A 22,679-nucleotide genomic window follows, 5' to 3' on the forward strand; every position below is an offset into this window, starting at 1 on the left:
GGCGAATCTACTACCGATGCAGGCAAAGCATTCCATAATCTTACTATTCTCTGAGTAAAGATAGATACCTTCACTATGGATGGGGAAGTGGGTATGTGGAAATGGGAGAATTTGCAGATGGGGGGGAAAAGGGGAAATGGGGAAAATGAGGAATGAGAAAATGGAGGAGATGGGGTAGGGGGGATAGGGAATGGGAGAGATGGGGGTGGGGAAATGGGGAATGGGAGAATGGACAAAAGTGAGGACTGGAGATGCTGGAAATCAGAATCTAGAAGAGTGGTGCTGGAAAAGCACAGCAGGTCAGGCAGCATCCGAGGAGCAGGAGAATCGATGTTTTGGGCAAAAGCCCTTCATCAGGAATAGAAGCAGGGAGCCTCCAGAGTGGAGAGATAAATGGGAGGGGTGGGGGTGGAGCTGGGGAGAAGGTAGCAAAGAGTGCAGGAGGTGGATGGAGGTGGGGATAAAGGTGATAGGTCAGAGAGAACGGTGGAGCGGATAGGTGAGAAGGGAGATTGATGGGTGGGACAGGTTATGAGGACGGTGTTGAGCTGGAAGGTTGGAGTTAGGGTAAGGTGAGGGGAAATGAGGAAGCTGGTGAAGCCCACAATGATGCCCTGGGGTTGAAGGGTCCTGAGGTGGAAGATGAGGCATTGTCATCGCCCTTCCCACCTATCCACCCCACCATCCTCCCTGACCCATCACCTCCATCCCCACCCCCATTGACCTATTGTACTCCTGGCTAACTTCCCCACCCCACCAATCACCCCACCCCCCCTCTCAACACTGTCTCCACCCTGCAGGCTCCCTGCCTTCAGTCCTGATGAGGGGCGTTTGCCGGAACTGTCAATTTTCCTGCTCCTCGGATGCAGGAGATGGGATATTCCCCAAGTTGTTGCTGCTCTTTGGACGGTTTCATTTTGAAATCCGCTCCACTCTGCGTCACTTCCTGTCGAGGGGGTAGCATGTTTCCGGTGAGGTTGCCCTGACAACCGGGCCTAGGCTGGTGTGGTGCTGTGACCCGGATGGCGGGAGGTGGCGGTTGGAGCGCGAGCCGGTATTTCTGCACCGCCAGCCGCGGTTTGGAGCCGCTGCTGAGGGAGGAGGTGAACCTCAAGCTGTCCGCCACTCAGGTGGGTGAAGGATCCCGATCCCAGAGGAGCAGCTTGTGGCAGGGTCTGTGGGTGGGGTCACTGTCTGTCCGAGCTCTCACTGTAATCCCCACCCCCCCACCACACAGACCACACCCACCCCCCCCCCCCCGCCACACCACCCAACATTCCCACCACACCCCCATACACCCCCACCACACCCTCACCCCCAAACACCCACCACACACACCCATCCCCCCACCAAACACCCACCACCCAACATTCCCCACCACACACCACATCCCCACCCCCCACCACACCCTCTTACACACCACACCCCCATACACCCCCACCCCCAAACACCCACCACACACACCCACCCCCCCCCCCACACCACCCAACATTCCCACCACACCCCCATACACCCCCACCACATCCCCACCCCCACCACACCCTCTTACACACCACACCCCCACCACACCCTCACCCCCAAACACCCACCACACACACCCATCCCCCCACCAAACACCCACCACCCAACATTCCCCACCACATCTCCACCCCCACCCACCCCCCCCAAACCCCCACCACACTCACCTCACCCAACCCCCCAAACCCCCACCACACCCAACCCCCCAAACCCCCACCCCACCCCCACCCAAACCCCCACCACACCCACCACACTCACCTCACCCAACCCCCCAAACCCCCACCACACCCACCCCACCCAACCCCCCCAAACCCCCACCACACCCACCCCACCCAACCCCCCAAACCCCCACCACACCCCACCCCACCCACCCCCCCAAACCCCCACCACGCCCACCCCCCCCAAACCCCGACCCCAAACGCCCACCACACACACCCCCACCCCCCCAAACATCCACCCCACACACACACATACCCCCCACCCACCCCCCCAAACACCCACCCCACCTACCCCCCAAACACCCACCCCACCTACCCCCACCCCCACCCCCCCCAAACCCCCACCCCAAGCCCCCAAACGCCCACCACACACACCCCCACCCCCCAAACACCCCACACACACACACACGCACCCACCCCCCCAAACACCCACCCGACCTACCCCCCACCCCCTAAACACCCACCACACACACACCCACCCACACAGCCCCCCACCCCCCAAGACACCCACCACAAACCCCCCCACCCCCCAGACACCCACCAAACACCCACCACAAACACCCACCCACCCCCCAAACACCCACCACACGCACACACACCCCAAACACCCCCACCCCGCCACACACACAAACACACCCCCCTACACACCCACCCCACCCCCCACCACACACACCCACCCCACCCCCACCACACACACCCACCCCAACCCCCACCACACACAACACACCCCACACCCCAACTCCCGACCCACCAGCCCCACCACACCCCACCTGCCAGCCACACACACCCACACAGCCCCCCACCCCCCAGACACCCACCACACACCCACCAAACACCCACCACAAACACCCACCCACCCCCCAAACACCACCACACACGCACACACACCCCAAACACCCCCACCCCACACACAAACACACCCCCTACACACCCACCCCAACCCCCACCACACACATCCACCCCACCCCCACCACACACACCCACCCCAACCCCCACCACACACAACACACCCCCACACCCCACACACCCACTCCCGACCCACCAGCCCCACCACACCCACCTGCCAGCCACACCACACCCACCCACCCCCCACCATGTGCGCCCACCCCGCACACGCCCCCCCCGCCTCGCCGCCCACCCCCCCCGCATCCCCCCCCCTCCCTCACCCCCCCCCCTCCCTCACCCCCCCCCCTCCCTCACCCCCCCCCCTCCCTCACCCCCCCCCCTCCCTCACCCCCCCCTCTCCCCCACCCCCGCTCTCCCCCCCCTCTCCCCCCCCTCTCCCCCCCCCCTCTCCCCCCCCCCTCCCCCCCCTCTCCCCCCCTCCCCCCCCCTCTCCCCCCCCCTCTCCCCCCACTCTCCCCCCACTCTCCCCCATCCCCCCTCTCTCCCCCATCCCCCCTCCCCCACCCCCCCTCTCCCCCACTCCCCCACCCCCCCTCTCCCCCACCCCACTTGCCCCCACCCTCCATATCTCCCCCACCTCCCTCATCCCCCCCCACCCCCCACCCCCCCTCACCCCCCCACCCCCCTCACCCCCCCCCACCCCCCTCACCCCCCCCCCACCCCCCTCACCCCCCCCCACCCCCCTCACCCCCCCCCCACCCCCCCCACCCCCCTCACCCCCCACACCCCCCTCACCCCCCTCACCCCCCCACCCCCCTCATTCCCCCCCCCCACTCATCCTCCCCCCCCCCACTCATCCTCCCCCCCCCACTCATCCTCCCCCCCCACTCATCCTCCCCCCCCCACTCATCCTCCCCCCCCACTCATCCTCCCCCCCCCCACTCATCCTCCCCCCCCCCACTCATCCTCCCCCCCCACTCATCCTCCCCCCCCACTCATCCTCCCCCCCCCACTCATCCTCCCCCCCCCACTCATCCTCCCCCCCCCCCCCACTCATCCTCCCCCCCCCCCACTCATCCTCCCCCCCCCCCACTCATCCTCCCCCCCCCCCACTCATCCTCCCCCCCCCCCCACTCATCCTCCCCCCCCCCCACTCATCCTCCCCCCCCCCCACTCATCCTCCCCCCCCCCACTCATCCTCCCCCCCCCCCACTCATCCTCCCCCCCCCCCACTCATCCTCCCCCCCCCCCACTCATCCTCCCCCCCCCCCACTCATCCTCCCCCCCCCCTGCACGTCCTCCCCCCCCCCCCCACGTCCGCCCCCCCCCCCACGTCCGCCCCCCCCCCCCCCCCCGCACGTCCTCCCCCCCCCCCCCCCCGCACGTCCTCCCCCCCCCCCCCCCGCACGTCCTCCCCCCCCCCCCCCGCACGTCCTCCCCCCCCCCCCCCCCGCACGTCCTCCCCCCCCCCCCCCCGCACGTCCTCCCCCCCCCCCCCCGCACGTCCTCCCCCCCCCCCCGCACGTCCTCCCCCCCCCGCACGTCCTCCCCCCCCCGCACGTCCTCCCCCCCCCGCACGTCCTCCCCCCCCCCGCACGTCCTCCCCCCCCGCCCCCTCTCCCCCCCCGCCCCCTCTCCCCCCCCGCCCCCTCTCCCCCCCCGCCCCCTCTCCCCCCCCCGCCCCCTCTCCCCCCCCGCCCCCTCCCCCCCCCCGCCCCCTCTCCCCCCCCGCCCCCCTCTCCCCCCCCCGCCCCCTCTCCCCCCCCCGCCCCCTCTCCCCCCCCCCGCCCCCTCTCCCCCCCCGCCCCCTCTCCCCCCCCCCGCCCCCTCTCCCCCCCCCGCCCCCTCTCCCCCCCCCGCCCCCCTCCCCCCCCCGCCCCCTCTCCCCCCCCATTCCCCCCCCATTCCCCCCCCCCCGCCCCCTCTCCCCCCCCCCGCCCCCTCTCCCCCCCCCCCGCCCCCTCTCCCCCCCCCGCCCCCTCTCCCCCCCCCGCCCCCTCTCCCCCCCCGCCCCCTCTCCCCCCCCGCCCCCTCTCCCCCCCCCCATTCCCCCCCTCTCCCCCCCCCCCCTCCCCCCCTCTCCCCCCCTCTCCCCCCCGCCCCCTCTCCCCCCCGCCCCCTCTCCCCCCCCCATTCCCCCCCCCTCTCCCCCCCCATTCCCCCCCTCTCCCCCCCCATTCCCCCCCTCTCCCCCCCCCATTCCCCCCCTCTCCCCCCCCCCTCTCCCCCCCCTCCCCCCCATTCCCCCCCTCTCCCCCCCTCACCCCATCTCCCCTCCCCCCCCCATCTCCCCCCCCCCATCTCCCCCCCCCATCTCCCCCCCCCATCTCCCCCCCCCATCTCCCCCCCCCATCTCCCCCCCCATCTCCCCCCCCCATCTCCCCCCCCCATCTCCCCCCCCCCTCCCCCTCCCCCTCCCCCTCTCCCCCCGTCCCCCCCTCTCCCCCCCCTCCACCCCACACTGTAAATTTTTGCTATAAATTCTGTGTTTTACAATCTTGTATTCCACAACCACCTGATGAAGGAGCACCACTCTGAAAGCTAGTGCTTCCAAATAAACCTGTTGGACTATAACCTGGTGTTGTGTGATTTTTAACTTTGTTCAACCCAGTCCAACACCAGCAGCTCCCAATCAGATAGTTTAATGTTGCGTCATTGCAGTAGTATTTACTCGTCATATTGATGTTACAATTTGAACAGTCAGTTTCATAAACCTTAGTTTTGCTGTAATTCCAATTCTTTCTAACTGTGATTGAATTCCACCATTCAGGGTGAAGCTCCCTTGATATTCCAGTTTCCTTTTGTTTGGTTTGCAACGCTGTGAAAGGTGGCCTTTAATCGCATTGCAACATTAACTGGGGATAGTTATTTTACTGTAACCTTCATGGCATGCTAATGCTTGAGGCTGGTACACAGAGCAATATTCTGTCCCACTAGCTCACTCCAGTTGAGCTGAAACTGACTCTTAAACCCTTGTGCTTGTGTGTTCTTCAAATGGAAAGTAAACACAATGTGTCTGCAAGTTATGGGACATTGCATAATCCGCAGGGTGTGGCCAGATCAAAAGCTGGTCTGCTTGACTTGCAACCCCCGAGGAGCTGTTGAGTGAAGTTACTTTTGTATGTGTTGTCAAATTCCCTGTGCGTTCTTTTCTGACAGCCACTTAATTTTCAACTTCAGCTGTTTCTTGCTGTATTAGTCCTTCTTTAAAAATATGTTTCAAAATTACAAGTTAAAAATGTCCATAGTACTTTGGGGGTCCAACCCATCCTAACACACTTACTTCCTTGTATAAGCCATCCCCAATAAGCCTAAGTAAATTGACTTACTTGAACAATTGTATATTATGCATTGGATCCAATTTTGTGAATGATGTGAAAAATTGCAGGATGGAACTTTATAGATAACCACGGTTAATTTTAGTCAGATAAAACCTAGTTCCTTCAAAAACTGAATGTTTACAACCTAATTATTAAGTAATTTGAAGTGATTGAGCTAAGGGCTATGAGATTTAATTCATAGAAATTGACTTTGAAACATATAAGCATAAATCAACTAGATGTCTTCTGCACTTGACTTGTTCTAATGGATGCTATACATCAGTTTTATGAATTGATCTTTTAGACAAAATGATATGACATAGTTTGTTGACCTTATGAATCAAATTTTGTTTTCAGGCGTCCCTGTTCCCTGACTATTACTGTACTGATTTGCTTAAGCATCCTCTTGTGCAGGTATATTTTTCTTGTAAGATCTTCAATCATGAAGGCAGTCATGGAGAGAAACTGCTAAATGTTGACCTTTATCCTCCTCTAATCTTGTAGGTGGAACAGCTTTCAGGAAAAGTATTCTTTACAGCTGATGCAGATTTGAAAAAGCTGAGGAGCCTGAAATGTGCAGAGCGGTTATTTTTACTTGTGAAAAAACTCCCCCCAATCCAGATTGCAAGACATAAAGGTGCAATACATTGTATTTGTCAGTTTTTAGTTTTTTAATAATTAACCCTAGCATTAAATAAGGTAAGTGTATTTAGCTTTCTTAGAGATAATATTTAATGTTTTTTTAACTACTGTATAACTAGTACTGGCATCTGTTCTCCAGTTTAGAATATTACACTGGAATGTCTCATCCATAGAGAAGCAGTGATGGGACAAATATAATGTGACCATTCAGCTTTCTCCCAAGATTTGAGTGGCATGGATAAAATAATCGATAGTGCCAAAAAGTGATAACTACTTAACAGACGTGGAGGTGCTGGTATTGGACTGGGGTGGACAAAGTTAAAAGTCACACAACACCAGGTTATAGTCCAACAGGTTTATTCGAAAGTACTAGTTTTCGGAGCACTGCTCCTTCATCAGGTAATTGGTGAGGTGCTCATCCTCATCAAGAATGTGTCTGAGCTGAGATGTTACCTTTTTTTATAAAACCTTAGGTTATCTCAAGAATGTGACTTGAAAGAAGTTCTGGGATTTACATATTAATGAACTGAAACCTGTAACCCATTCTAAAAGATGAAAGACTTAACAGCAGTCTTGGTTTGTTCAATATCACATCAGTTGCATGCATGACATTGTGGTCTTTTGCAATATATGCTGTTTCTTATAATCCTGCCACACAGCTACCTGATGAAGAAGCAGCACTCCAACAACTGGTACATTCAAATAAACCTACTGGAGTATAACCTGGTGTTGTATGATTTTTAACCAACTACTTAACAGAGATCACTCTGATGCTTAATTTCAGACCTTGTCACATAGCTTTTGTCTGAAAATTGGCTGAAAAGATCAGGAAGGTAGTTGCTTTCGAAGCCAATGTTTGATTAACTTTGGGATCAAGGAGGTCATAGAGATGTACAGACCCTTTTGTCCAACTTGTCCATGCCGACCAGATATCCCAACCCAATCTAGTCCCACTTGCAGCACCTGCCCCATATCCCTCCAAACCCTCGCTATTCATATACCCATCCAGATGCCTTTTTGAATGTTGCAATCATACAACCTCCACCACTTCCTCTGGCAGCTCATTGCATGCACATGCCTGCATGAAAAAGTTGCCCCTTATCTGTCTTTTATATCTTTCCCATCTCGCCCTAAACTTGTGCCTCAAGTTCTGGACTCCCCCACCCCATGGAAAAGACTCTGTCTATTTATCTTATCCATGTCCCTCATGGTCTTATAAACCACCACAAGGTCACCCCTCAGCCTCCGCTCCAGGGAAAACAGCCCTAGCCTATTCAACCTCTCCCTATAGCTCAACTCCTCCAACCCTGGCAACATCCTTGTAAACCTTTTCTGAACCCTTTCAAGTTTCACAACATCTTTCCAATAGGAAGGAGACCAGGATTGCACGCGATATTCCAACAGTAGCCTAACCCATGTCCTGTACAGCCGCAACATGACCTCCCAACTCCTGTACTCAATACTCTGACCAATAAAGGAAAGCATACCAAATGCGGCATTCACTATCCTATCTGCCTGCGACTCCACTTTTAAGGAGCTAAGAATCTGCACTCCATGGTCTCTTTGTTCATCAACACTCCTTAGGACCTTACCATTAAGTGTATGAGTCCTGCTAAGATTTGCTTTCCCAAAATGCAGCACCTCACATTTATCTAAATTAAACTCCATCTACCACTCTTCAGCCCATTGGCCCATCTGACCAAGATCCTGTTGTAATCTGAGGTAACTTTCTTCGCTGTCCACTACACCTACAATTTTGGTGTCATCTTCAAACTTACTAACTACATCTCTTATGCTCACATCCAAATAATTTATATAAATGATGAAAAGTAGTGGACCCAGCACCGATCTTTGTGGCACTCCACTGGTCACAGGCCTCCAGTCTGAAAAACAACCCCCACCACCACCACCCTCTGTCTTCTACCTTTTGAGCCAGTTCTATATCCTAATGGCTAGTTCTCCCTACACTCCGTGAGATCTAACCTTGTTAACCAGTTTCCCATGGGGAACCTTGTTGAACGCCTTACTGAAGTTCATGTAGATAACTTCCACCGATCTGCCCTCATCAATCCTCTTTGTTACTTCTTCAAAAAAACTCAATCAAGTGTGTGACATGATTTCCCACGCACAAAGCCATTTTGACTATCCCTAATCAGTTCTTGCCTTTCCAAATAAATGTCTACCCTGTCCCTCAGGATTCCCTCCAACTACTTGCCCACCACCGACGTCAGGCTCACTAGTCTATAGTTCCCTGGCTTGTCCTTACCACCTTTAAAATCCATCCATGAAGGAATTTGGTGGTTGTTGTTAGGAACTTATTGGAAGGTCAGCAGTTGCAATGATATGGTTCAGTACCAGTTGCAACTTCTCCAATAGTGATACAACCTATTCTAGCTGACTGGGCGAGAGTGAAATTGCAAGTAAAACAAAATGTTGTGAATACTGGAAATCTGAAACACACAGAAAATGGTGGAGAACCTCAGCCAGTCTCTTGACTCTTCAGAGCTCAGTTCGTATCGGACTTAAAACACTAAAGACCGTAATACGTAGAAGCAGAAGTGGTCGATTTAAAAGTGGGCTGAAAAGGCAGAAGGGTCCTGACCCAAAATATTGACTTTTCTGCTCCTGTGGTGCTGCCTGGCCTGCTGTGCCTTTCCAGTTCCACATTTTTTCGACTGACTTCCAGCATCTGCTTTCCTTACTATCTCCTAGAAATGGAAGTAGACCATTTGGCCAGTCAAGACTGCTCCGCCATTCAGTGAGATCATTGTTGATCTGATAATTATACTTAACATTTCTGGGGCCCTTGTGTCACAGTAGTGGACACTGGTCCAGAATGCCTGAGTTCAAGTCCCATTTGCTCCAGAGGTTTGTAATAACATCTTTTGAACTGTTTGATTTTAAAAAATCCTGTACTCTACCTGCCAAGTTTTCACCACTCTCAACCTATTCCTCTGTAGACTGTTTGTGTCATCCTTACTACTTGCCTTGCCATCTATTTTTATGTCATCTACTTGGTGATAATACATCATCTTCTGTCATTTCAAGTCATTAATATATTTTGTAAATAATTGTGGCCCCAGCACTGACTCCTGTGGCACTAGTTACAATTTTCTATCCTGGAAAAACACAAACTGTGGCAAAGATCAGTGATAAACTTAAAAAAAAGATAAGCTTTAAAGGTCAATAAAAGATTACCAAAAAAGAGAGGAAGAAAATAAATGGTGAGAGTAAGCTTACTCTCAATAAATCGCATGGAAAGTTCTTTAAATACATGAAAAGGAGGAGAGATGTCAAAGTGATCATTCTTGCACAACCCCTTTATCCCAACTCTCGTTAGCAAATCCTCTTTCCTTACTAATATTCTATTCCCATGGCCATTTATCTTAATTAATTAGTCTTATGTGCAATACTGTTTCAAGGGTCTTTTGGAAATTCAAATCCAGTTCTTTCAATTTGATGCAAATGCATCTACTAGTTTCCCTTTATCTTGCTTGTTACTTCTTCAAAGAATTCTAGTACATTTATCAGGCATGATTTCCCCTTCATAAAGCCATGATGATTCTCCTTGATTATATTATCCAAATCTAAATATTCTACTATTACTTCCTTTATCATTTGCTCAATGATAGATGTTTAACGAACCGACCTTTTTGAATGAGGATCTCTAAAAGAGGGGTTCTTTTTGAGCTGCCATTGGCAGTTTTCCAGATCCTGGAACTTTTTCCCTGAATCTAATGATTCTTTAAAGATTACTACAACTGCATCCACTATCTCCATAGCCACTTCCTTTAATATCCCAGGATTCATCCCATCAATTCCAAAAGACCTATTGACTTTCGCTCCACTAGTTTCCCTCATACGTTTTCTTTATCAATAATTACTGTGTTTATTTTCTCCTACTCCACCGCACCCCCCACCCCCCCCCCAACCTTAGCCCCTTGATTATTGGGCAGTTTTGCAGAGCTGTTCGCAACCTCTGCAGTGAAGAACTATTTCCTGGTTCCTTATTATTCCCCCAGCCTCATTCTATAATGACCTATGTACATTTTAACTTCTCTTCCTTTTCATATCTTTAAAGAACTCTTGGCTCTGCAATTTTTAATTTACCATCATCATTTTTTTTAATCTTTTGTTGGCCTTTAAAACATTCTAAATTTTTTTTGACTTACCATTAATCTTTAACCACATTGTATGTATGTTTGTTTTCTTTCAATTTGATACAGTCCATAACTTCCTTGGTTAACATAGAACATAGAAGAATACAGCACAGTACAGGCCCTTTGGCCCTCGATGTTGCGCCGATCCAAGCCCACCTAACCTACACTAGCCCACTATCCTCCATATGCCTATCCAATGCCTGCTTCAATGCCCATAAAGAGGGAGAGTCCACCACTGCTACTGGCAGGGCATTCCATGAACTCACGACTCGCTGAGTAAAGAACCTACCCCTAACATCTGTCCTATACCTACCACCCCTTATTTTAAAGCCATGCCCCCTCGTGGAATACGTGGAAAAAGATTCTCACGGTCAACCCTATCTAAACCCCTAATCATCTTGTACACCTCTATCAAGTCACCCCTAAACCTTCTTTTCTCCAATGAAAACAGCCCCAAGTGCTTCAGCCTTTCCTCATACGATCTTCCTACCATACCAGGCAACGTCCTGGTAAACCACCTCTGCACCCATTCCGGTGCCTCCACATCCTTCCTATAGTATGGCGACCAAAACTGCACACAATACTCCAGATGCGGCCGCACCAGAGTCTTATACAACTGCAACATGACCTCAGGACTCCAGAACTCAATTCCTCTACCAATAAAAGCCAGTACGTCATATGCCTTCTTCACCGCACTATTTACCTGGGTGGCAACTTTCAGAGATCTGTGTACGTGGACACCAAGATCCCTTTGCTCATCCACACTACCAAGTATTCGACCATTAGCCCAGTACCCCATCTTTTTGTTACTCTTACCAAAGTGAATCACCTCACACTTAGCTATATTGAACTCCATTTGCCACCTTTCTGCCCAGCTCTGCAGCTTATTTAAATCCTGCTGTAACCTGCCACATCCTTCCTCACTGTCAACAACTCCTCCGACTTTTGTATCATCCACAAACTTGCTCACCCAACCTTCTAACCCCTCCTCCAGGTTATTTATAAAAATGACAAACAGCAATGGTCCCAAAACAGATCCTTGCGGAACACCGCTAGTAATGGTTAACCATAATCGGTTAGCCCTTCCTAGAATTCTTCCTCACTAGTGTCCATCTTTGTCATAAACCATTTTCTTAAACTACTGCCATTGTTCCTCAACCTACCTTTCTGCTAAACTAAATTTAGCACAGTTGTTTCTGACCCATGTTAGTTACTCTCCAACTGAATGCTAAATCCTCCAAAGTTATGATCAATGTTCCCTATGTTATCTTTTACTGAGATCATGTATTAAATGCACTTTATTACACATTACCACATCCAAAATAGCCTGACCCTTGGTTGGAACTGCAACATAATGTTGTAAAAAAACTACCAAATATGTTCTGTGAATTCTTTCTCATGGCTACCTTTGCCAATTTGATTTTCCCAATCTACATACAAATTAAAGTTACCAATGATGAATATACTGCCTTTTTAAACATGCCCTCATATCTCCTGATTTGTTCTTTGTCTTACAGAATAACTACTGTTGGAGGGCTGCTTTGCTACTCCTACCAATGTCTTCTACTTGTTATTTCTTACCTCCCTCCATATAGATTCTGTACCATCCAATCTTAGATCATTTCTTGTTATTGTACTTTTTCCATCTGATACAACAAAGCTACTTGACCACCTTTCCCTAATGTTATGGTCAATGAATGCACTATCACCAATTTGGATGACATAAAGGAAGACATCTAGTGAGGATGACCCAGAGTCTGCCAAGGAATAGGTTGAGTGAGTTGGCAAAAACTTGGCGGTTGGAATATAGTTTGGCAAAATGTGAGATTATGCACTTTGGCAGGAAGAAGAAAAGGGCTGAATATTGTTTAAATGGGGAAAGGCTGCACAGAGGGATTTGGGGTCCTCATGTACAAATGACAAAAAGCAAGCATCTAGTTTCAGCAAGTAGTAAGAAAGCAAAATAACTGTTCTTTTAAAAAGTTATGTCCCCTGAATAGACAATAGATGCAAGAGTAGGCCATTCAGCCCTTCAAGCCCGCACCGCCATTCAATATGATCATGGCTGATCGTTCCTAATCAGTATCCTCTTCCTGCCTTATCTCCATAATCCTTGATTCCACTATCTTTGAGAGCTCCATCCAACTCTTTCTTAAATGAATCCAGAGACTGGGCCTCCACTGCCCTCTGGGGCAGAGCATTCCACACAGCCACCACTCTCTGGGTGAAGAAGTTTCTCCTCATCTCTGTCCTAAATGGTCTACCCCGTATTTTTAAGCTGTGTCCTCTGGTTTGGCACTCACCCATCAGTAGAAACATGTTTCCTGCTGCCAGAGTGTCCAATCCTTTCATAATCTTATATGTCTCAACCAGATCCCCTCTCAGTCTTCTAAACTCAAGGGTATGTTTAGGTCCTAACTTTGATCTTCTTGTAGTTACAGATTTCTAAATGTTTATAACGAAACTTCATGGATTTGAGAGAATTAAAGCTGTGGAATTTTTGACAGTATTACTGTAGATTTGTTAATAACGAATATGTCAGTTTATTGATGTGTTTATTGGATTTGAAATAAGATGCATTCAGACTTGACTATGTATTCCTACTGTAATGTTCAAACAAGTTTTTCTTCCTTTTGAATTCCAAGGGAAAGTTATTCACATTCTTCAGACATATGTGATTGGAGAATCAAGTGACTGGTTGAATATTGTTGCCAAATGGAAATCTCTTCAGGATCTTAACAAAGAAGAAGAATGCACTTCAAACACTACTGGAACTGGGCTAAAACGACCAGCGCAGCAAGAGAGTGGTGAAACTAGAAAAAGGTCAAAGTTAGAGCTGGATGAACCTCCAATGACAGACTTTTATGAAAGTCCAACAGGGCAGCATGATGCCCAATCAGTAATACAAGGAAGCCAGCAGAGTAAATCGCCAATACAAACACCATCTTCTGATGAGCTACTTAATTCTGAGGGTCAAGGTGCTGCATCCAGTATGAATTTTAGAGTATCTTGTCGCTGCAGTGGGAAAGTTGCTAAAATGTTTACCTCACAGGTAATTGCATTGTTGAAGGTATCGACTTTTATATGTTAGTTTGCAGGTGCCCACTTGTATATTATTCATGCATGGTACTTGTAAGTGAGTGCCAGCAAGCTACATGTTTATTAGGAAGGATACCTTCATTCATTGTTCACACATCATGTAGTCAGCAAAAGCACAGCACCATTAATAGCGAAGTGAAAGCTATTAATGGGAAAAAAAAACTTTTGGTGAGCACAATTAGGCAGTAAAAGGAATTATAGCCCTAGTGAAGTAATTTTAACAGATATACAACTTAATGTTCAGCAGACTTTTCAATGATTGTCATTCTGGGTAGCATGCTAATATTAATATGCTATTTTGGTTTTGAATAGTTTTGATTGGATGCTGTAAATCACCAACTGTATCAGTCTAATAAATTCCCTCATCCATAACTCTTCCATTATATCATTTGACCTTGCTTTTAATGGGGCTGTGTACACTGCTGCATTGCAGTTAAAAGATTTGCTTTTGCGAATGTACTGGAAGTTGTTAATAGATAACTGAACTAACGTGATTAGTTATTGACTGAACATTAATCCAATCCTGCTTGAACGCATACAAAAAGCTGCATCATATTTTTAAAGGTGGACAATACCTACTGTTTGCTGTTGTAATGTGCCAGCTGTTTCTGAAGACAGGATATTAACTTACTGAAATGTACTGCAGCAATCTGATGTGTAAAGCATTTTTCTAATCATCCTTTTTAAAATCTCTTTTCTTGTTGTGGTTTCATGGACCAGTTGAGATTGATTGGTTTATTGTAACACTGAGTCTTTTGAAGTCACTTGGTCCTCTTGGCTGTCATGTGAAAAGCCATAACAGGGAAACATGATGCTCATTCAGTAATGCAAGGAAGCAACCAGAGTAAATCACCAATACAGACACCACCTTCTGAGCTGCTTAATTGCAGAGATTGAGGTACTGCATCCAGCCCCTGTTCATAACCAGAGCTACTCATGATCGTGGTGCACAAGTCGACTCAGCATACAAGATGACTCTCTTTTTCTCAATCGAGAATGTGGTGCTGGAAAAGCACAGCAGGTCAGGCAGTATCCGAGGAGTAGGAAAATTGACATTTCGGGCAGAAGCCTTTCATCAGGAATGGGAGGAAATGGGGGGTGGGGGAAGGTAGCTGAGAATGCAATAGGTTGATGAAGGTGTTGGAGAAGGTGATAGGTTGGAGAGGTGGGTGCAGCGGATAGATGGGACAGGTGATGGACAGGTCAAGAGGGCGGTGCTGTGTTGGAGGCTTGTGAGTGGGACAGTGTGGGAGGAGGGGAAATGAGGAAACTTGTGAAATCCACATTGAATCCTGTGTGGTTACAACGTCCCAAGGCAGAATATGAGGCATTCTTCGTCTCAGCATTGGGTGATTAGAGTTTGGCAATGGAGGAGGCCCAGAACTTGCATGTCCTTGGTGGAGTGGGAGGCGGAGTTGAAGTGTTCAGCCATGGGGCAGTGGGGTTGATTGGTGCGAGCGTCCCAGAGATGCTCTCTGAAACGATCCACAAGTTGGCATCCTGTCTCCCCGATGTAGAGACCACATCCAGCGCAATGGATACAGTAGATGACATACCATCTCTTTTCGCAATACCAAAATTCATATTTATGACTATATACTGTGTGTTAGTTTGATCCCTCATTTTCTGCAAAGAAATGCTATGCTAATTGGGATTTGGCCTCAAGTTTTCACCATAGCAATGCATGATGACCTTAAGTCAGCATGTGGTCTTGTGCAGGCCACATTACCAGGATAATGGACAGGAGTTTAAAATTAACATCCAGAGTTCAACCTCTTTCAGTGTTGCTTTGCCTTTACCAATCAGTCAAGGGTCATGCTTCTGCTGGATAGAATAAGTGGCTAGTTGACGGAGGAAGAAATGATCACTTGGAGTGGAAATTGATATTATTTTCACATTTGATGTTTTGCTTGGGATTTGGAAAGCTATTAATGCACAAACATTCAAAAATTTCAAGCTGTCAACTGTAATTCAGTAAATGGGGAGGATGATTTGTTGTTTGGTGGAGAATGGATGATTCTGAACTGAAAATACCAAATCTGATCCAGTGTGGGACCCTTGTAGTTGATTCGGAATAAATTTGAACATTCTGCATCGGGTGCCAAAGACCAATGTATTTGATACTTGTAAAAATTATTTTCTTGTTCTTGTTTTAGAATGAATTCATCCAAAAAAGTGTCAATTTATTTAATTTGGATTACCCAATTTTTTATTGTATTGCACCAACTGGTGGTTCACATTTAGTTCCTGAGGTATAAGTTAGGACCATCCGCCCCAATTTAGGAACACCTTTTGAGAATTGAAAGGGCAAGTTAATACTTGGAAATCTATGGGACTTGTGTCCATTAACATCCTAGTGAATCCAGACTTCATGTTTTTCCACTGCATTTGGAGTGTTTACAACACCTCTCCTTCAGCTAAAAGTAGATGAACTCGTCTTTTCTCTATTTATGAGGTAACTGTTGGTTAAAGTTTAAAGAAGAAATTCAATAATAAACGTGTAGTTAGAAAATTCAAACTTCTAGACCTCTAGATGATTTTCAAGTTCCTTAAGCAGCTCTGTCTAAGTCTCTGTAAACTCTGAAATCTCTCGACTATAAGATCAGGTACAGCCAGCAAAATCGTTAAAACAAAATTCTAAAAGAGCCAATGCTTCACTGGATTCAAAACATTCAGCCTGCATCACTCCTGGTTTCACCGTTATCTCTGGAAAGTATGTTCTCTCAGATGAGCAGGCTAGTAGAAGAATACAAAAGAACAGCTTGAGCTTTTGAACTATAGTAATATAATCTGTAACATTCCTATTAATCCCTTAATTCTCCAAAATAAAAGAATATAGCAATAGATTGAATTTTAAGAGGTGCAAACTATTTAAATGTTTTAGAGTTATAAGACCACTATTTTTCTATTTTGAAAGTGCTTATTTTGGCAAGGCTAAACATGAAATTAAATCACAAGTATAGAATTCCATGTTTACAGCCTTTAACATTTTATTATATTTGAGACTAATTTTCTTGTGGATGAAAAATTCTTTGACAAACATCTGAATTCCATTCAGTATTTTAAATTATTTGCATAATTTTCTTTTTCTAAAAGTCATCTATTTTAACCATGCCTTTAGTCAGCTTTCCCATAAGCATATGTAAGGTACAGACAGGATAGATTGAGTGAATCCTTAGAGTACAAAGAAAGTAGGAGTATACTAAAGAGGGAAATCAGGAGGGCAAAACGGGGACATGAGATCGCTTTGGCAAATAGAATTAAGGAGAATCCAAAGCGGTTTTACAAATATATTAAGGTCAAAAGGGTAACTAGGGAGAGAGTAGGGCCCCTCAAAGATCAGCAAGGCGGCCTTTGTGTGAAGCCACAGAAAATGGGGGAGATACTAAATGAATATTTTGCATCAGTATTTACTGTGGAATGCAATATGGAAGACATAGACTGTAGGGAAATAGATTGTGACATCTTGCAAAATGTTCAGATGACAGAGGAGGAAGTGCTGGATGTCTTGAAATGGTTAAAGGTGGATAAATCTCCAGGACCTGATCAGGTGTACCTGAGAACTCTGTGGGAAGCTACAGAAGTGATTGCTGGGCCTCTTGCTGAGATATTTGTGTCATCGATAGTCACGGGTGAAGTGCCGGAAGACTAGAAGTTGGCACTGTTTAAGAAGGGTGATGAGGACAAGCCAGGGAACGATAGACTAGTGAGCCTGACCTTGGTGGTGGGCAAGTTGTTGGAGGGAATCCTGAGGGACAGAATGTACATGTAATTGGAAAGGCAAGGACTGATTAGGGATAGTCAGCATGGCTTTGTGCGTGGGAAATCATGTCTCTCAAACTTGATTGAGTTTTTTGATGAAGTAACAAAGAAGATTGAGGGCAGAGCAGTAGATGTGATCTATATGGACTTCAGTAAGGCGTTCGACAAGATTCCCCATGGGAGACTGATTAGCAAGGTTAGATCTCATGGAATACAGGGAGAACTAGCTATTTGGATACAGAACTGGCTCAAAGGTAGAAGACAGAGAGTGGTGGTGGAGGGTTGTTTTTCAGACTGGAGGCCTGTGACCAGTGGAGTGCCACAAGGATCAGTGCTGGGTCCTCTACTTTTCATTATTTATATAAATGATTTGGATGTGAGCATAACAGATGTAGTTAGTAAGTTTGCAGATGACACCAAAATTGGAGGTGTAGTGGACAGCGAAGAGGATTTACCTCAGATTACAGCAGGATGTGGACCAGATGGGCCAATGGGCTGAGAAGTGGCAGATGGAGTTTAATTCAGGTAAATGCGAGGTGCTGAATTTTGGGAAAGCAAATCTTAGCAGGACTTATACACTTAGTGGTAAGTCCTAGGGAGTGTTGCTGAGCAAAGAGACCTTGGAGTACAGATTTATAGCTCCTTGAAAGTGGAGTCACAGGTAGATAGGATAGTGAAGAAGGCGTTTGCTATGCTTTCCTTTATTGGTCAGAGTATTGAGTACAGGAGTTGGGAGGTCATGTTGCAGCTGTACAGGACATGGGTTAGGCCACTGTCAGAATATTGCGTGCAGTTCTGGTCTCCTTCCTATTGGAAAGATGTTGAGAAACTTGAAAGGGTTCAGAAAAGATTTACAAGGATGTTGGCAGGGTTGGAGGATCTGAGCTACAGGGAGAGGCTGAACAAGCTGGGGCTGTTTTCCCTGGAGCGTCGGAGGCTGAGGGGTGACTTTATAGAGGTTTACAAAATTAGGAGGCGCATGGAGATAAATAAGCAAAGTCTTTTCCCTGGGGTCGGGGAGTCCAGAACTAGAGGGCATAGGTTTAGGATGAGAGGGGAAAGATATAAAAGAGACCTAAGGGGCAACTTTTTCAAGCAGAGGTTGGTACGTGTATGGAATGGGCTGCCAGAGGATGTGGTGGAGACTGGTGCAATTGCAACATTTAAAAGGCATTTGGATGGGTATATGAATAGGAAGGGTTTGGAGGGATATGGGCCGGGTGCTGGCAGGTGGGACTAGATTGGGTTGGAATATCTGGTCAGCATGGACGGGTTGGACCAAAGGGTCTGTTTCCATGCTGTACATCTCTATGACTCTATGACCTCCCATGTCACGACTTAGTATCTATTCTGCTCTAAAGTGATTTGAGATATTTTATTATGTTTCTTTTTATTTATACTTTTATTTATCAATACCATGCATGAGCAATGATGTATAGCTTAGTAAAGGTGAGAATTTTGCAAGTTTGTTACAGTTTATGGCACCTTTTCTCATTTGTAACTTAATGTGATCTAGCAAAATAAGTGTGTAAACGTTTTGTCCATAATTGATTTCTCATAGGAGCTAGGGAGAGTGATTGGTGTTGCCCTCAGCAGGCAATTGGGCTGGAAAGCAGAATTGAGAAACCCAGTGCTGGAGGTAAGAGCCATGATTTTGGTAGGATTGCTGTAATCATTGATGCTTAAAAGTTCAAACTTTCCAAACAAAAAAAAAGTATTTTGCTGAGGCAGTATCAATAAGACAGTTCGCAAAATTGGTTGAACAGTAAAAGGCAGTTTTTTATATTTTCATTTACTCAAGTCTCTGATTTTGTCAGTAAGCCAGGAATCAAAATTATTTTTTTCTCTTGAGGGCTACATTTTGATTTTCAGGGGCTCCTTTTCTCCTCCCCTCTCACTCAGTGAGCAAATCACAAATGTGGATGAAAAGCTGGCTGAGTGACAGAAAACTAACAGTATGATAAAGGATCTTTTTGTGGGGGCTGATGATAGGTTTGTTGTGTATCCCTACAGGATAGTATTGGGATTCTTGGTTTTCTTAATAAATATTAATGATCTCAATCTTGGTGGGCAGTGTCGCAATTGTAACAAGGTCAACTAGATGGATCCCATAGAATATGAGTTCCCTCGTTGGGGCTGTTATCCTGGTCCAATCAGAGAACCCTGCCAGATAGAATGAGGACAGGAGGGTCAGAAGCTCTGTTCCCTCTAAGAGATGGCTGGGAGGGAGCTGGATCAGTGTCAAAAACGTGTAAATAAAGGGTGATTTGGTGACTTGATACCAGCCTTTCTGGAGTCAGTTCATGCAGGTGACAATTTCAAAGTTGGTGTGATTCAAGCTTTGTAAACTGTGAGGAGGACTGCGCAGAACTTCAAAAATGGTGTAATTGGTGGAGTGGCCAAATAGGTGGCAGTTAAAATCCAATGTAGAGAAGCATGTGGGAATGTATCTTGGTAGGAAGACCTCAACATACAATATAAAATAGAGTGCCATTTTAAAGGAGGTAATGGAGCAAACAAACTTGGGTGTATGTGTGCACGGATCATTGAAGGTGATGAGGCAGATAAAGAGAGCAGTTAATAAAGCACAGAGTATCCTGGGGTTTATTAACCTAAGCATTGAGTAGAAGAGCAAAGTGCTTTGCTGAACCTTTATAACATACTTATTAGACCTCAGTTGGAGTAATGTGTCAGGTTCTGGAAGCCACACTGTAGGAAGGAATTGAACAGATTGGAGACAGTGCAGAAGAGATTTACAAAAATCGTTCCAGGAAAGAGAAGCTTCAGTTATGAAGGTAGATTGAAGAGGTTGAAACTGTTTTCCTTGAAGAAAAAAAGGCTAAGAGGAGATCTTATACTTTTCAAAAACATGGCTGGTAGAGGAGTTGGGGAGAAACTGTTCCCATTTGTAAAGGAATCGAGAAAGAAACTGCAGATTTAAACTGATTTGTAAACAGTAGATGTGATGTGGGGGGGGGTGGGGAGGGTGGGGAGGAAGAACTTTTTCAAACAATGCATAGATTGAGTCTGAAATACACTATAGTGGGGGCAGATTCACTTTAGGCATTCAAGACGATATTACATTATTATTCAAATACAAATATTGTGTATGCTTATGGAGAGAAGGCAAGAGATTGATATTTTGTCATGCACATTTGGAAAGCTAGTGCAGAAATAAATGGCCTCCTTTCACTGTAACAATTTTGTGACATCACTATTAGTGATGCAGTCATGTAGAAACACTACTTCCTGTATTTCTGTCAATGGTTAGAGTCTCAGAAGCAAAACTATTAGAATTCACCAATTAGAGTATCACTACTCTAAACACTTTGTGTTTGTGTGTGGCTTTAGTTTCTTTGACACATAGTATTAGCACAAGACAACAGACATAAGTGAGCAACAAAATTTTTTTCAAAGTAACTGACCTAACTTCTACAAATAAAATCCATCACGTTGAACATGTCTCCTGCAGAGTGATAAGATCACAGCTAATTTGTTTGCAGCACATATGCACAATGCCAGGACATTTTTAACAAAGTAGTTCATTGCATATCTGAGCTCAATACCAGATTTTAATTTAACAATTGACATAAGAGTTCATTGCAATAACATGCACTGCATTTTTTTCCTGATTATCTGAAGCCTTAAACGAGAGATTCCATTTTCATTTTTAAGGAATTTATTACATTCCAGTTGATAGGTTTAAAATTGTTCTTTTACTTTGACAGTCTCCTTCCCTTCTTCTCTTTCTTCCCTGCAGCCCATATCCATGAGCTGACAGCCCCTTTCCTTCCAGTTTTCCCTCTGCCTTTACCCCTATCCCTATCATTACAGTAATCTCTATGTCTTGCAGCCTCCCTCATGCCTTCTCTCCTTCTTAGGCCTCTTCTCTCAACCAACCCCAGGCCCAGATATCACATTTTCCAATCCAAGTAATATGCTCACTGCAGCACTAATCTTCTCTGTTAGTCCTCCCATAACAGGCTGGTTCTCCCCATGTTTGCTGAGACAGAACAGATCAGAAACATCCTGTGATTGGAGGAGTATGAGACAGACCATGTAATTGGCAAAGCAGCTCTTCACAAATTTTGTCTCTCACAGCTGAGTATAACATTTCATTGAATACTCACCCCTGTGAATGAATTTCCCGATTTGTTTGGAGGGCACCTTTTCCTTTGCCCTTCTCTATTTTGAGTTCTGATGTTATCATTTGACTTGTTTACAAACATTTATTATGAGAACATAAGTTCACCTACATAGATTGCTAGAAATTTAAAAGAAGACTTTGGAAACACTCGTCAGGTCTAATACTAGGGGACATGCATGCATGTATGGTTAGAGGGGAAAGTTCAAAGGAGATGTGAGGGGCAAGTTTTTTACACAGAGAGTGGTAAGAATCTGGAACGCACTGCCAAGAGTTGTTGTTGAGGCAGGTACAATAAGGGTAAAAACCAAGGACTGCAGATGCTGGAAACCAGATTCTAGATTACAGTGGTGCTGGAAAAGCACAGCAGGTCAGGCAGCATCTGAGGAGCAGGAAAATCGACGTTTCGGGCAGAAGCCCTTCATCAGGAGATACAATAAGGGCATATAAGGGACTTCTAGATAAGCATATGAATATGCAACTGATGGAGTGATATGGATCAAGGATAGGCAGAAGGAATTAGTTTCAGTTGGCGTCACGTTTGGCACAGCGCCGTGGGCCGAAGGGCCCGTTCCTGTGCTGTACATTTCTATACTCTGTCTAGCTGCTTTTGAAGTAAGAGAAGCTGTGTTATAGTATTTAAATTGCTGACTTTCTATCAGATCTCCACCTATTTTGTGTTGGAAGATTTCATTCTAATTGGGGTAGTTAATTGTAGTCAGGTAGCCTCCTTGTGAGATTCAGATCTGGATGGTATATATATGAAGTCAGGTGACCATATTACTGCATAGCAACAAGATTGCAAAAGGTTTCGGATTGGAAAACATTAATATTTTTCTCGGAATAAAAGTTCTAGCAAACCTTTTTTTCTCTGGGAATTTTTTGAGTTCTCAAGTGTTTTTAAATAAATTGTTAATGCAAAACTGTGAAGTAGAATGCTGATGTAACTTTAATAAAATGGGATGAAATG

At 46.9% G+C, this 22,679-nt stretch overlaps 1 protein-coding gene across 3 annotated transcripts in view; it reads left to right on the top strand.

The window, feature by feature from the left end:
• The first annotated feature begins 957 nt into the window (after positions 1 to 957).
• thumpd2 (THUMP domain containing 2) overlaps positions 958 to 22,679 on the top strand; it is a 46,392-nt gene continuing 24,670 nt past the window's right edge. Inside the window, exons 1-4 of one of the 3 annotated variants that reach the window (XM_072551706.1) lie at positions 958 to 1,130; positions 6,407 to 6,539; positions 13,350 to 13,756; positions 19,127 to 19,204. In XM_072551706.1, the coding sequence (XP_072407807.1) occupies positions 1,023 to 1,130; positions 6,407 to 6,539; positions 13,350 to 13,756; positions 19,127 to 19,204 (726 nt within the window). In that variant the 5' untranslated portion in view covers positions 958 to 1,022. The remainder of the gene's footprint in view (positions 1,131 to 6,406; positions 6,540 to 13,349; positions 13,757 to 19,126; positions 19,205 to 22,679) is intronic. The other 2 variants (XM_072551689.1, XM_072551697.1) reach the window with 2 other exon arrangements.

Source organism: Chiloscyllium punctatum, chromosome 3 (assembly GCF_047496795.1).
Source record: "Chiloscyllium punctatum isolate Juve2018m chromosome 3, sChiPun1.3, whole genome shotgun sequence".
Lineage (NCBI taxonomy): Eukaryota > Metazoa > Chordata > Chondrichthyes > Orectolobiformes > Hemiscylliidae > Chiloscyllium > Chiloscyllium punctatum.